We start from the raw sequence: 12,856 nt of genomic DNA, 5'->3' as shown, positions 1-12,856 counted from the left end.
ATTTTAAGCTAAACTTTCTTATCTGTTTCATCTTAATGTATTTTATTTATTTAGCCTAGGCCTACTGGTTGTATGAATTTGGAATCTATCATCCACAAACTGTCCCAGACTGTTCAGAATTGGCCATTTTTTTCTCGCCAAGCTGACCAATAGAATAGGTCAACTTTTCTGCTATGGGGGATTGACATTCTGTAAGCTAGTGATTTTACTGTTCGTTACTCGTCTTGTTGGCTGAGGAAAAGTAAATGTGGGTAGTTATTCTAAAATCTTCAAAGTGTGCATCAGAATTCAGTAAGTACCACACATCATTTCATCCTCGACTTGTTCTGTTAATATGAATGACCATAATCTACATGTGATTTCTGTCATTCTGAGCAGCGTGGGTGGACGCCCTGATCAGGTTACGCACCCAGTGCATATGGGTTTGGTAAATTGCTCAAATGTGCAGTAAATTAAAATGCTGCCGGTCAAATGTCCGGGCGGAACACATTTTCCTAACGGAAACCCCGTTCCTTTCAGCCATTACAACATGACCAATGATTACACTCTCTATCTCTTCCACATTCCCTTCACCTCTTCTACTCTCTCTTTTCTGACCAGTACTTAGAGATATGTCTACGTACTTCCCATCCCCTTGTTCTCCTGTCTGAGTGGAGACAGAGTGTGTCCTGTGTTACTGATGGATTTGTGACGTCTCTCCCCAGACATAGATGAGTGTCAACAGCCTGACTCCTGCAGCCAGATCTGCATCAACTACAAAGGAGACTACAAGTGTGAATGTTATCAGGGCTATGAGATGGACCCCAGCACCAAGACCTGCAAGGCCGTGGGTAAGAGAGGCAACCCGTTATGTCCCTGGCAACCACAGAAGAGACACACACACACACACACACACACACACACACACACACACACACACACACACACACACACACACACACACACACACTGCAACCCAGCAACACCACAGTCTATTCTCAGGCCGTCCGCTATGAATGGTGGTTGTTTGTATGCAGGTCTAGCACGGCACAGGTCTGAGGTCTGTAACGCAAATATTTACCTTCTGCTTCTCAGGGAGGTAATGAAAAGAAAAACATGTCCACCTTGCCTGGCAGGGTGCTGTTGGACACAGCCAGGTATTGTCCTTCTCCGTGACCCACGGTAAACACTCCAGCCTGGGCATGAATAGAAATAATGACACTGGTCTTAACTTGGGGGCCTAGGACTTATCTCTGACTGTGTAGAGAAAGACAGTGTTTTTGGTTAGCATCATCATTCTTATGTTAGATCATTACAGGGCAAACTGACGCGATAATGAGGAGGCTTAAAGGAACAGGCTTAAAGGAACTGGCTTAAAGGAACTGGCTTAAAGGAACTGGCTTAAAGGAACTGGCTCGGCTTTGCTCTAAGTGGCGTGAAAAACGACATTGATTACTTCCCGTCTGAGAAGGCACGTCTTTGTGACTGTTAGAGAGAGCATACACGCTGTCAGAAAGCTGGGCCGTGTATTATTAGAGCGGAGGGGAGGGTGTGTGTTATTAGAATAGCTCCTTGGTTATTGAAGTGAGTGAGCGCTGTGTTCTGTTGGGCGCGTCAGTCCGTATTGTTGATTGCAGCACAGAAAGACAGAGACATACCATTCTTATTTCTGCAGTGGTGATTTACTCTGGAGCTTGGGAAGAAGGAGGCAGAGATGCAGAGGCGCCTGCTATGTGATGCTGAGGTGATGTGGATTTAATGAACCTCCACACACACTCTCACACAACCTCATACATTCACAGACATACACATCAACAGACACACAACCTCATACATTCACAACGATGCACACACTCACACAGATTTACAGACAACACAATCACACTCACATTCCACTGCGGTAGATTTGTTGGGTTCACTTCGCTCTACAACAGGGGCTGACAGCTGAAGCGATGATGTCGTTAAGTAGATCACACTGAGCTGGAAACCGAAGGCTTTATTTGTGATGTTCAGGGAATGCAATACCATTATTACCCTTCATCCAATCACACAGAGATTAGAGGGCTACTTTCTACTGTCACTGACCATGTCTGAATATTGTCTTAACTTGGAAAGCCCTTGGAGGCAGGATGGAGAAAGCCCTTGGAGGCAGGATGGAGAAAGCCCTTGGAGGCAGGATGGAGAAAGCCCTTGGAGGCAGGATGGAGAAAGCCCTTGGAGGCAGGATGGAGAAAGCCCTTGGAGGCAGGATGGAGAAAGCCCTTGGAGGCAGGATGGAGAAAGCCCTTGGAGGCAGGACGGAGAAAGCGTTAGAAGAATACTCATTTGACATACTTTCTGAAGAGTTTTACTAGTTTTAATTGTAGCTACAGTGCCACGCATAATAATGTAGACAGGAGTCTCCCATGTGCCTTTCTAGTTAATGTGAACGGTGTAGAAGCTAATTAAAAGCACAACTCCCAGGTTGGTGGCATCATGTTACGTTCATCGCTATAAGCCCAAGTATTACCATGCAATGTAGCAAGTTGATTCCACAAGTCATTTCACCACACTAAATGTTTTATTGTGTTTACCATGGGTGCCATATCACTCACTAACAGTGAAATGACTCACTAACAGTTAAATGACTCACTAACCGTTAAATGACTCACTAACAGTTAAATGACTCACTAACAGTTAAATGACTAACTGATTGGCTCTCACCATTTTCCTTTGTGCATACACAAAGGAACATTTTCCTCTGTGTCTTCCTCTGTGTCCTCCTCTGTGTCCTCCTCTTGGTCCTCCTCTTTGTCCTCCTCTGTGTCCTCCTCTTGGTCCTCCTCTGTGTCCTCCTCTGTGTCCTCCTCTTGGTCCTTCTCTTTGTTCTTTCTGTGTCCTCCTCTTGGTCCTCCTCTGTGTCCTCCTCTGTGTCCTCCTCTTGGTCCTCCTCTTTGTCCTCCTCTGTGTCCTCCTCTTGGTCCTTCTCTGTGTCCTCCTCTTTGTCCTCCTCTTTGTCCTCCTCTGTGTCCTCCTCTTGGTCCTCCTCTTTCCCTCTCCTTGCCTATCTGTCTGCATCTCTGTGTTTTTCTCCTCAGTCCCCATTTTTACTGTTTCTCCCTCCCTCCCTCTCCCGATATAAATATTTAACAGTTCCCAGTCTCCTTCCCAGCAATTGTTAAAAGACAGGCAGCAATGGGGCGGCAGGTAGCCTAGTGGTTAGAGGCAGGTAGCCTAGTGGTTAGAGGCAGGTAGCCTAGTGGTTAGAGGCAGGTAGCCTAGTGGTTAGAGGCAGGTAGCCTAGTGGTTAGAGGCAGGTAGCCTAGTGGTTGGAGGCAGGTAGCCTAGTGGTTAGAGGCAGGTAGCCTAGTGGTTAGAGGCAGGTAGCCTAGTGGTTAGAAGCAGGTAGCCTAGTGGTTAGAGGCAGGTAGCCTAGTGGTTAGAGGCAGGTAGCCTAGTGGTTAGAGGCAGGTAGCCTAGTGGTTGGAGGCAGGTAGCCTAGTGGTTGGAGGCAGGTAGCCTAGTGGTTAGAGGCAGGTAGCCTAGTGGTTAGAGGCAGGTAGCCTAGTGGTTAGAGGCAGGTAGCCTAGTGGTTAGAGGCAGGTAGCCTAGTGGTTAGAGGCAGGTAGCCTAGTGGTTGGAGTGTTGTGCCAGTAAGCGGAAGGTTGCTGGATCGAATCCCCGAGCTGACAAGGTAAAAATCTGTTGTTCTGCCCCTGAACAAGGCAGTTAACCCCCTGTTTCCCGGGCGCCGAAGACGTTGATGTCGATTAAGGCAGCCCCCCCCCCGCACCTCTCTAGGACAGAATCTAGAACAGAGTCTAGGACAGACACTAGGACAGAGTCTAGAACAGAGACTAGGACAGACACTAGGACAGACACTAGGACAGAGTCTAGAACAGACACTAGAACAGAGTCTAGGACAGAGTCTTGGACGGACACTAGGACAGACACTAGGACAGACACTAGAACAGATACTAGAACAGACACTAGAACATAGTCTAGAACAGACACTAGAACAGAGTCTAGAACAGAGTCTTGGACGGACACTAGGACAGATTCTAGGACAGAATCTAGGACGGACACTAGGACAGAGTCTAGGACAGAGTCTTGGATGGACACTAGGTCATAGTCTAGGACAGAATCTAGGATGGACACTAGAACAGAGTCATGGACGGACACTAGGACAGAGTCTAGGACAGAGTCTAGGACAGAGACTAGAACAGACACTAGGACATAATCTAGGACTGACACTAGGACAGAGTCTTGGACGGACACTAGGACAGATTCTAGGACGGACACTAGGACAGAGACTAGAACAGACACTAGGACAGAGTCTAGGACAGAGTCTAGGACAGAGACTAGGACGGACACTAGGACAGAGACTAGGACAGAGACTAGGACAGATTCTAGGACGGAGTCTAGGACAGAGACTAGGACAGAGACTAGGACAGAGACTAGGACAGAGACTAGGACAGATTCTAGGACGGAGTCTAGGACAGAGACTAGGACAGAGACTAGGACAGAGACTAGGACAGAGACTAGGACAGAGTCTAGGATCATCACACGACCAGGGATGGATGGGCTTAAACATTCAGCGCTCTCTGAAGTCGTAGTCTGACATGGATCTAATGTAATAAACATGTAATCTGAGTATAGTTGCCTGTATTGGATGGAGTTTCAGTATGACATGGTGACTTTGGTTTGACAAGACAGGAACATTCTGCACAGATTTGTCTCGTGGATTTAGTAGAGAATAGAAAGAGTGGTGTTTTCTCATGAGTATGACAGACTACACTTCTTAAAGTTGATTGTAGTCTCACTGAATCAGGGAATGTATCAGCCTTGTTGTCTCCAGCTGCTGGCAGACATCTATATTCTCCCAGGCCACGTTAACGATCCCAGAGAGAATACACCTACTTTGATCTTCTGTCGACTAACAACTCAGAATATTCCTTTTTTTTTCAAAATTACAGTCACCCTCTGTGTTTAAAACGTTTTTTTACATAACAGTAACTAGCTGTACTGTACGTCAAATCGATTCCTCAGGCCTGGCTGCATATCTGTCTGGCCTTTCAAAGCGTATCTTAATTGGCTGACAATGCAGGGCTGAGTTATGGAAGATTTAAATGCATGGTGTCTGTCCTGTCATCACACATGCATGCACGTGCACACCCACACGCTCACACACACACACACACACACACACACACACACACACACACACACACACACACACACACACACACACACACACACACACAGACTGTTGTCAGAGTGGAGGGGTCTGACTCTGCTTTAACACAGTGAAGAGAGAGCAACTACTCTGTAGAATGGCGCTATTTGATGATGTCACCGGTCCTGAATGAGGGGCTAGGGGCTGTGTTGACAGTGGAAGTAGGACATATCTTTCTCTCTCTCTCTCCATCTCTCTCTCTCTCTCTCTCTCTCTCTCTCTCTCTCTCTCATCCTCTCTCTCTCTTCCTCTCTCTATCTATCTTGCTTCCTCTCTCACTCTCTCTCTCTTCCTCTCTCCATCTCTCTCTCTCATCCTCTCTCTCTCTCGCTCTCTCTTTCTTTCCCTCTGTCTATCAACTATTTATCTATTTTCCCTCTGTCTATCAACTATTTGTCTATTTCTCTACCATTCGCTCTCTATCTGTTTGTCTCTCCCTCCCTATGTATGCTACCACTCATTCTCTGTCTTCTCTCTCTCTTTCTTTCTCTCTCTCTCTTCTCTCCTCTCTCTTATCTCTCTTGGTCTCTCTCTCTGTCACTCTCTCTCTCTGTGTCTCTGTCTCTCTCTGTCTGTCTTTTTCTCCCGTCCCTAGTGGGAGAGCGGCTGAAATTGATTGGTACAAATCCAGGAGACAGGGAAAATGATTGAATCCTGACTCGCAGTGAAAATGAAAATATTTGCTCCCTGTGCAGTGTCCCATGGCGGCCTAGGACTGAGAAACTCATCTAGGTGTGGCGCGTGCAGGTGTGTGTGTGCGTGTGCGTGTGCGTGCGCGTGCCGTGGTTCGATACATGGAGCCAACTCAGAACGCCCTGGCTTGATGGGACAAGTTGTGTCACGCCCTGAACATAGAGAGCTTTTTATTCTCTATGTTGGTTAGAGCGGGGTGTGACTAGGGTGGGTCATCTAGGTGATTATGTTTCTATGTTGGCCAGGTATGGTTCCCAATCAGAGGCAGCTGTTTGTCGTTGTCTCTGATTGGGGATCATATTTAGGCAGCCATTTCCCCTTTGTGCTTTGTGGGATCTTGACTATGTATAGTTGCCTGTGAGCACTGTAGCAGCTTCACGTTTCGTTTTGCTATTTTTTGTTTTGTTTTGCTGTGAGTTTCACCTAGTAATAAAAAGATGTGGAACCCAGATCACGCTGCGCTTTGGTCCAATTATTATGACGATCGTGACAAGTTGCCCGGCTTTGTCTTGATTTTGTACGGGATGAGGAGGGAGGGAGATAAGACTCCATTAGTCTCTCTCAGCTTATATCTCGGTGGTTCTTCCTTTAAAAGTTGCGTCGCACTGCAGCACACCTTGCGGGTTGCCGCAGAATTCTATGGCACATTATTTAAGTGTCAGCCATTGTTGCGAGTTAGTGGCAGTTTGACCACCAGAGGGCATCTTTGAGAAGCATTTTACTTTTTTAATATTGGCTGTACTAGATAATTTAAGACCTTTTTTTGTAAGGACATAGTATATGGGATTGATTTTAAGAAATGTAGCTTCATTAATTTGATTAATATTATGGTGTTTCTATTCCAAGAAAAATGAAAACCCTTAGGGTTTCCGTTAGGAAAATATGGCGCTGTACAACATGACCGGTCGGGAGTAGGCTACTGTACTAAGAGCAAAATAATCCTAAAATAATCCTAACATTTCCACCCCCTAATTGTAGGCTAACCAATACCCAAACGGAGATTCAGTGAAAATAATACCAGTCCCCATGCTTGTCTCAGAGCAGCGTGAAACAGTGCTGAAATAGTTGACAACATGTCATTCAGTGATATTTATTCCCATAATAATTTGTTAATGATCCATAACGAACTAAACATCTGCATTACAATTATAATGCAGGGTTAATAATACATGGATATATTTGTAGAGATGTATGCATTTTTTTGTTGGGGCAAATCTGGTTTAGAGTACTTAAAACAATGCATTTGGTGGACTCGGTATGATGGACTCACTGATGGTTGAAGATGATGAGCGATCGGCAAAGGCAATCAACATCGCTCTAATCACAGTCAGAAGACAGTTGAAGAAACTTGAGTGGACTTATGGAAAGGCTCATTAAGGCATTATATTATATAGACATGTTTTCAAAAGTTCTCCAGGGCCGACAGAGAAGTTCCTTACTTTTTCCCCCTTCCACTTGCCTCTTCCATTTATTCCCATAGTAATTCGTTATGGTTTGCATTGTAAATGAGGGCATAAACTGGGTCAAGACGCCAGCAGAGTAAGTAGACCTTTATGTAGTAAAATAAAGGTTAAATAAAAATAAATAAATATGACCTACAACACTTTTAACAACACATTACTCAACACTAGTGAGACTCATGTCGCCTACGGTAGGCCTACAGTATATCTATAAATATTTTTTTATCTCTACATGTAGGTCTCCTGATTTGAACCCGATCGAACTTGTTGCAACTTTAGTGTAGTTGAAATAATTATCTCCATGTTTGACTGGATTGTGACTCCCATCTCGTTCCTCCTTCAACTCCGCCAGTACCGCCTGACTCTCGTTCCTCCTTCAACTCCGCCAGTACCGCCTGACTCTCGTTCCTCCTTCAACTCCGCCAGTACCGCCTGACTCTCGTTCCTCCTTCAACTCCGCCAGTACCGCCTGACTCTCGTTCCTCCTTCAACTCCGCCAGTACCGCTTGACTTTCCGCCAATGACATGACTCTCCTCCAATAATTACATTTAGAGGATTGGAGGATTCTAAATTAATATCTATGGGGCATTTTTCATTAGGATCTGTGAGAAAATCTAAGGGGCTTTTATATAATTAGAATGCAGGGTTAATAATAATAATAATCACTTTGTTTAATAAATAACGATATTTTGGAGATGATTTCATTTCAAATAACCAAAAGTGAGCAATTGTAATCTGAATAAAGGGAAAAAGTCCATTCTTGAACATGGAGGGAAACATTCTTACTAATTTGTAAATAAAGCCAGTTTGATATTTAGAATGATTTATTTATGTTTTTAGAGGGAGAGGAAACCGAAAGCCCACCGTGCATATTTTTCGGAAATTCGTCAATCCACATGTCAAGTGAAATTCCCGCATTTTATTTACCCAAGTTCTCTCTCAACTCCAGGACCACCAACAGTTTTTGTTGTTGCCTGATGCAGGACTCTAGTGCCATAAGAGAGACTCTCAGACTGAAAACGCCTCCATTAATTGCTACAGTTCAGACTACCGATAGATGAGCGTTCTAACTCCCTCTTGTAATAGTGTGGTGCAATGACAGAATGCCACCATCTACCACTAACGGTCGCAGCATAAACTCTGAACTTTAAAAAGGAAGAACCACTGAGTGTACAAAACATGAAGAACTCTTTCCATGACATAGACTGACGAAGGAATACAGGTGAAAGCAATGATCCCTTATTGATGTCACTTGTTAAATCCACTTCAATCAGTGTAGATGAAGGAGAGGAGACAGGTTAAAGATGTATTTGTAAACCTTGAGACAATTCAGACATGGATTTTGTATCTGTGCCATTCAGAGGGTGAATGGGCAAGACAAAAGATTGAAGTGCCTTTGAATGGGGTATGGTAGTAGGTGCCAGGCGCACCGGTTTGTGTCAAAAACAGCAGTGCTGCTGGATTTTTCACGCTCAGCAGTTTCCTGTGTGTATCAATAATGGTCCACCACCCAAAGGACATCCAGCCAACTTGACACAACTGTGGGAAGCGTTGGAGTCAACATGATCCAGCATTCCTGTGGAACGCTTTCGACACCTTGTAGAGTCCATGCCCTGACAATTGAGGCTGTTCTGAGGGCAAAAGGGAAGGGGGAGTGCAACTCATTATTAGGAAGGTGTTCCTAATGTTTTGTACACTCAGTGTATGCAACGCTTTCATCAAGGCAAAGGGTGGCTACTTTGAAGAATCTAAAATCTAAAATATATGGTACACTACTGTTCAAAAGTTTGGGGTCACTTAGAAATGTCCTTGTTTTTGAAAGAAAAGCTCATTCTTTGTCCATTTAAAATAACATCAAATTGATCAGAAATACAGTGTAGACATTGTTAATGTTGTAAATGACTATTGTAGCTGGAAACGGCAGATTTTTAATGGAATATCTACATAGGCGTACAGAGGCCCATTATCAGCAACCATCACTCCTGTGTTCCAATGGCACGTTGTGTTAGCTAATCCAAGTTTATCATTTTAAAAGGCTAATGGATCATTAGAAAACCCTTTAGCAAGTATGTTAGCACACCTGAAAACTGTTGTCATGATTAAAGAGGCAATAAAACTGGCCTTCTTTAGACTAGTTGAGTATCTGGAGCATCAGCAATTGTGGGTTCGATTACAGGCTCAAAATTGCCAAGAACTGAAGATTTCGTACAACGCTGTGTACTACTCCCTTCACAGAACAGCGCAAACTGGCTCTAACCAGAATAGGAAGAGGAGTGGGAGGCCCCGGTGCACAACTGAGTAAGAGGACAAGTACATTAGAGTGTCTAGTTTGAGAAACAGACACCTCACAAGTCCTCAACTGGCAGCTTCATTAAATATTACCCGCAAAACACCAGTCTCGACGTCAACAGTGAAGAGGCGACTCCGGGATGCTGGCCTTCTAAGCAGAGTTCCTCTGTCCAGTGTCTGTATTCTTTTGCCCATCTAAATCTTTTCTTTTTATTGGCCAGTCTGAGATATGGCTTTTTCTTTGCTACTCTGCCTAGAAGGCCAGCATCCCGGAGTCGCCTCTTCACTGTTGATGTTGAGACTGGTGTTTTGCGGGTAATATTTAATGAAGCTGCCAGTCTTTCTTTCCCTCCCTTCTATCTCTCTCTCTCTCTCTCTCCATTTATCTTTCTCACTCACTCAGTTTCTCTCTCTGTCTCTCTCCTCTTTTTCTCTCCTCTTTCTATCTCCTACTCATCCTCTCTCTCTATCCCTCCCTCTCCCTCTCACTCTCTCATGAAGCATTGTACAAACCCCATCTTGGCCAGGGAACAGAACAGAGCTACAGAACAGAGCTACTTGAGATGGTGATTCTGTGAGGTTGAGAACTACTCATGGAAGGGTAATAAGAGAGAGGGTCAGAGAGGAGAGAGAGGGTCAGAGAGGAGAGAGAGGGTCAGAGAGGAGAGAGAGGGTCAGAGAGGAGAGAGAGGGTCAGAGAGAAGAGAGAGGGTCAGAGAGAAGAGAGAGGGTCAGAGAGGAGAGAGAGGGTCAGAGAGAAGAGAGAGGGTCAGAGAGAAGAGAGAGATTGCTGTGTGGCAATGAGTGAGAGGTCTACTCTGCACTCTCCTTGAGAACTATTCCTATTCATGTACGGTCCCACGACGTGTGTGTGTGTGTGTGTGTGTGTGTGTGTGTGTGTGTGTGTGTGTGTGTGTGTGTGTGTGTGTGTGTGTGTGTGTGTGTGTGATGACAGAGCAGCTATTAGAGATGGAACGCCAAATGAAAGATAAATAGAGGTCAGTTAGAGGATAATGGAGGTGGAGGTTTGGGGAGTAGGTTTCATTCCACGCATCTAAGTGTATGCATTTTTTTTATTTAGTGTGCGTGTGCGTGTGTGTGTGTGTGTGTGTGTGTGTGTGTGTGTGTGTGTGTGTGTGTGTGTGTGTGTGTGTGTGTGTGTGTGTGTGTGTGTGCGTGCGTGCGTGCGTGCGTGCGTGCGTGCGTGCGTGCGTGCGTGCGTGCGTGTGTGTGTGTTCCTTATGGGAATTTTGAGTCATTCTCTTTCACTCTGTTGAGAAATGTGCCTTGTGTAGATGACGTACACACAAAATCACTGAGAAAGAGCTTTGCGTATCTGCAGTAGCAGGAATAGAACAGCATGATTCATTGACCACAGATTCTGTTTTTATTACAAGACAAACGGAGACTGGACAGAAGGAGAGGTGTTGAGGAGACGTTAGAGCCCTGTCATTGTCAATCAAACAGGAACAAGGAAGTGGCGTCTAAATCTCTAAAGTCATTACTGAAAGAGTTGTGAAATATTCTGCTGAACTAACCTTTGTCCTTTGTGGGAAGGAAATTGTAACGCTGTTAGAAGGAAATTATTTAAAATATTGCACACACCTGTGAATTATTGGCTAGTATTTTATCTTATCATGAACACTGTTTGTCCATTTGTATATGCTAGTCTAAACCGGTTGTTTACGAAGCATGTGACAAATAAAAACATTTGATTTTAATTTGATTTGACCTTCCAAACTGTTTAAACTCTTATAAGAACGTGAAAGATATTTCCTTGATTTCACATCATCAGAAAAGTTTTTTCATGCTTAGCAATGTTTCATCTATCTCTACCAATGTTTCATCTATCTCTACCAATGTTTCATCTATCTCTACCAGTGTTTCATCTAACTCTACAAAGGTTTCATCTACCTCTACCAATGTTTCATCTATCTTTACCAATGTTTCATCTATCTCTACAAAGGTTTCATCTATCTCTACCAACGTTTCATCTATCTACCAATGTTTCATCTATCTTTACCAATGTTTCATTTATCTCTACAAAGGTTTCATCTATCTTTACCAATGTTTCATCTATCTCTACCAATGTTTCATCTATCTTTACCAATGTTTCATCTATCTCTACCAATGTTTCATCTATCTTTACCAATGTTTCATCTATCTCTAGCAATGTTTCATCTATCTCTACCAATGTTTCATCTATCTCTACCAATGTTTCATCTATCTCTACCAGTGTTTCATCTAACTCTACCAATGTTTCATCTATCTCTATCAATGTTTCATCTATCTCTACCAGTGTTTCATCTATCTCTACCAATGTTTCATCTATCTCTATCAATGTTTCATCTATCTCTACCCGTGTTTCATCTATCTCTACCAATGTTTCATCTATCTCTACCAATGTTTCATTTTCTCTACAAAGCTTTCATCTATCTCTACCAACGTTTCATCTATCTCTACCAATGTTTCATCTATCTCTACAAAGGTTTCATCTACCTCTACCAATGTTTCATCTATCTCTACAAAGGTTTCATCTATCTCTACCAACGTTTCATCTATCTACCAATGTTTCATCTATCTCTAGCAATGTTTCATCTATCTTTACCAATGTTTCATTTATCTCTACAAAGGTTTCATCTATCTTTACCAATGTTTCATCTATCTCTACCAATGTTTCATCTATCTTTACCAATGTTTCATCTATCTCTACCAATGTTTCATCTATCTTTACCAATGTTTCATCTATCTCTAGCAATGTTTCATCTATCTTTACCAGTGTTTCATCTATCTCTAGCAATGTGTCATCTATCTTTACCAGTGTTTAATCTATCTCTAGCAATGTTTAATCTATCTTTACCAGTGTTTCATCTATCTCTACCAATGTTTCATATATCTTTACTAGTGTTTCATCTATCTCTAGCAATGTTTCATCTATCTTTACCAGTGTTTCATCTATCTCTACCAATGTTTCATCTATCTTTACCCGTCTTTAATCTATCTCTACCAATGTTTCATCTATCTCTACCAATGTTTCATCTGTCTCTACCGATGTTTCATCTATCTCTACCAGTGTTTAATCATTGAAATGTTCTAATTGTTGTATTCTGTGTGTGCTTTCTCTCAGAGACGAGCTGGTCCTGTGTAGTAATGCTTTCCTCTGACTGTTTCAATGTTTTCAGCATTGAAATGTTCTCATATTGTATATCTGTTGTGTCT

General features: G+C 43.3%; 1 protein-coding gene across 1 annotated transcript in view; it reads left to right on the top strand.

The window, feature by feature from the left end:
• LOC120054348 (low-density lipoprotein receptor-related protein 8-like) overlaps positions 1-12,856 on the top strand; it is a 338,426-nt gene that overhangs the window by 263,988 nt on the left and 61,582 nt on the right. The window contains exon 9 of the mRNA XM_039001759.1: positions 705-830. Coding sequence (XP_038857687.1) covers positions 705-830 — 126 coding nt within the window. The remainder of the gene's footprint in view (positions 1-704; positions 831-12,856) is intronic.

This window comes from Salvelinus namaycush, chromosome 10 (genome assembly GCF_016432855.1).
Source record: "Salvelinus namaycush isolate Seneca chromosome 10, SaNama_1.0, whole genome shotgun sequence".
In the NCBI taxonomy this organism is placed as follows: Eukaryota; Metazoa; Chordata; class Actinopteri; order Salmoniformes; family Salmonidae; genus Salvelinus; species Salvelinus namaycush.
This window is presented reverse-complemented; position numbering and strand designations above follow the sequence as displayed.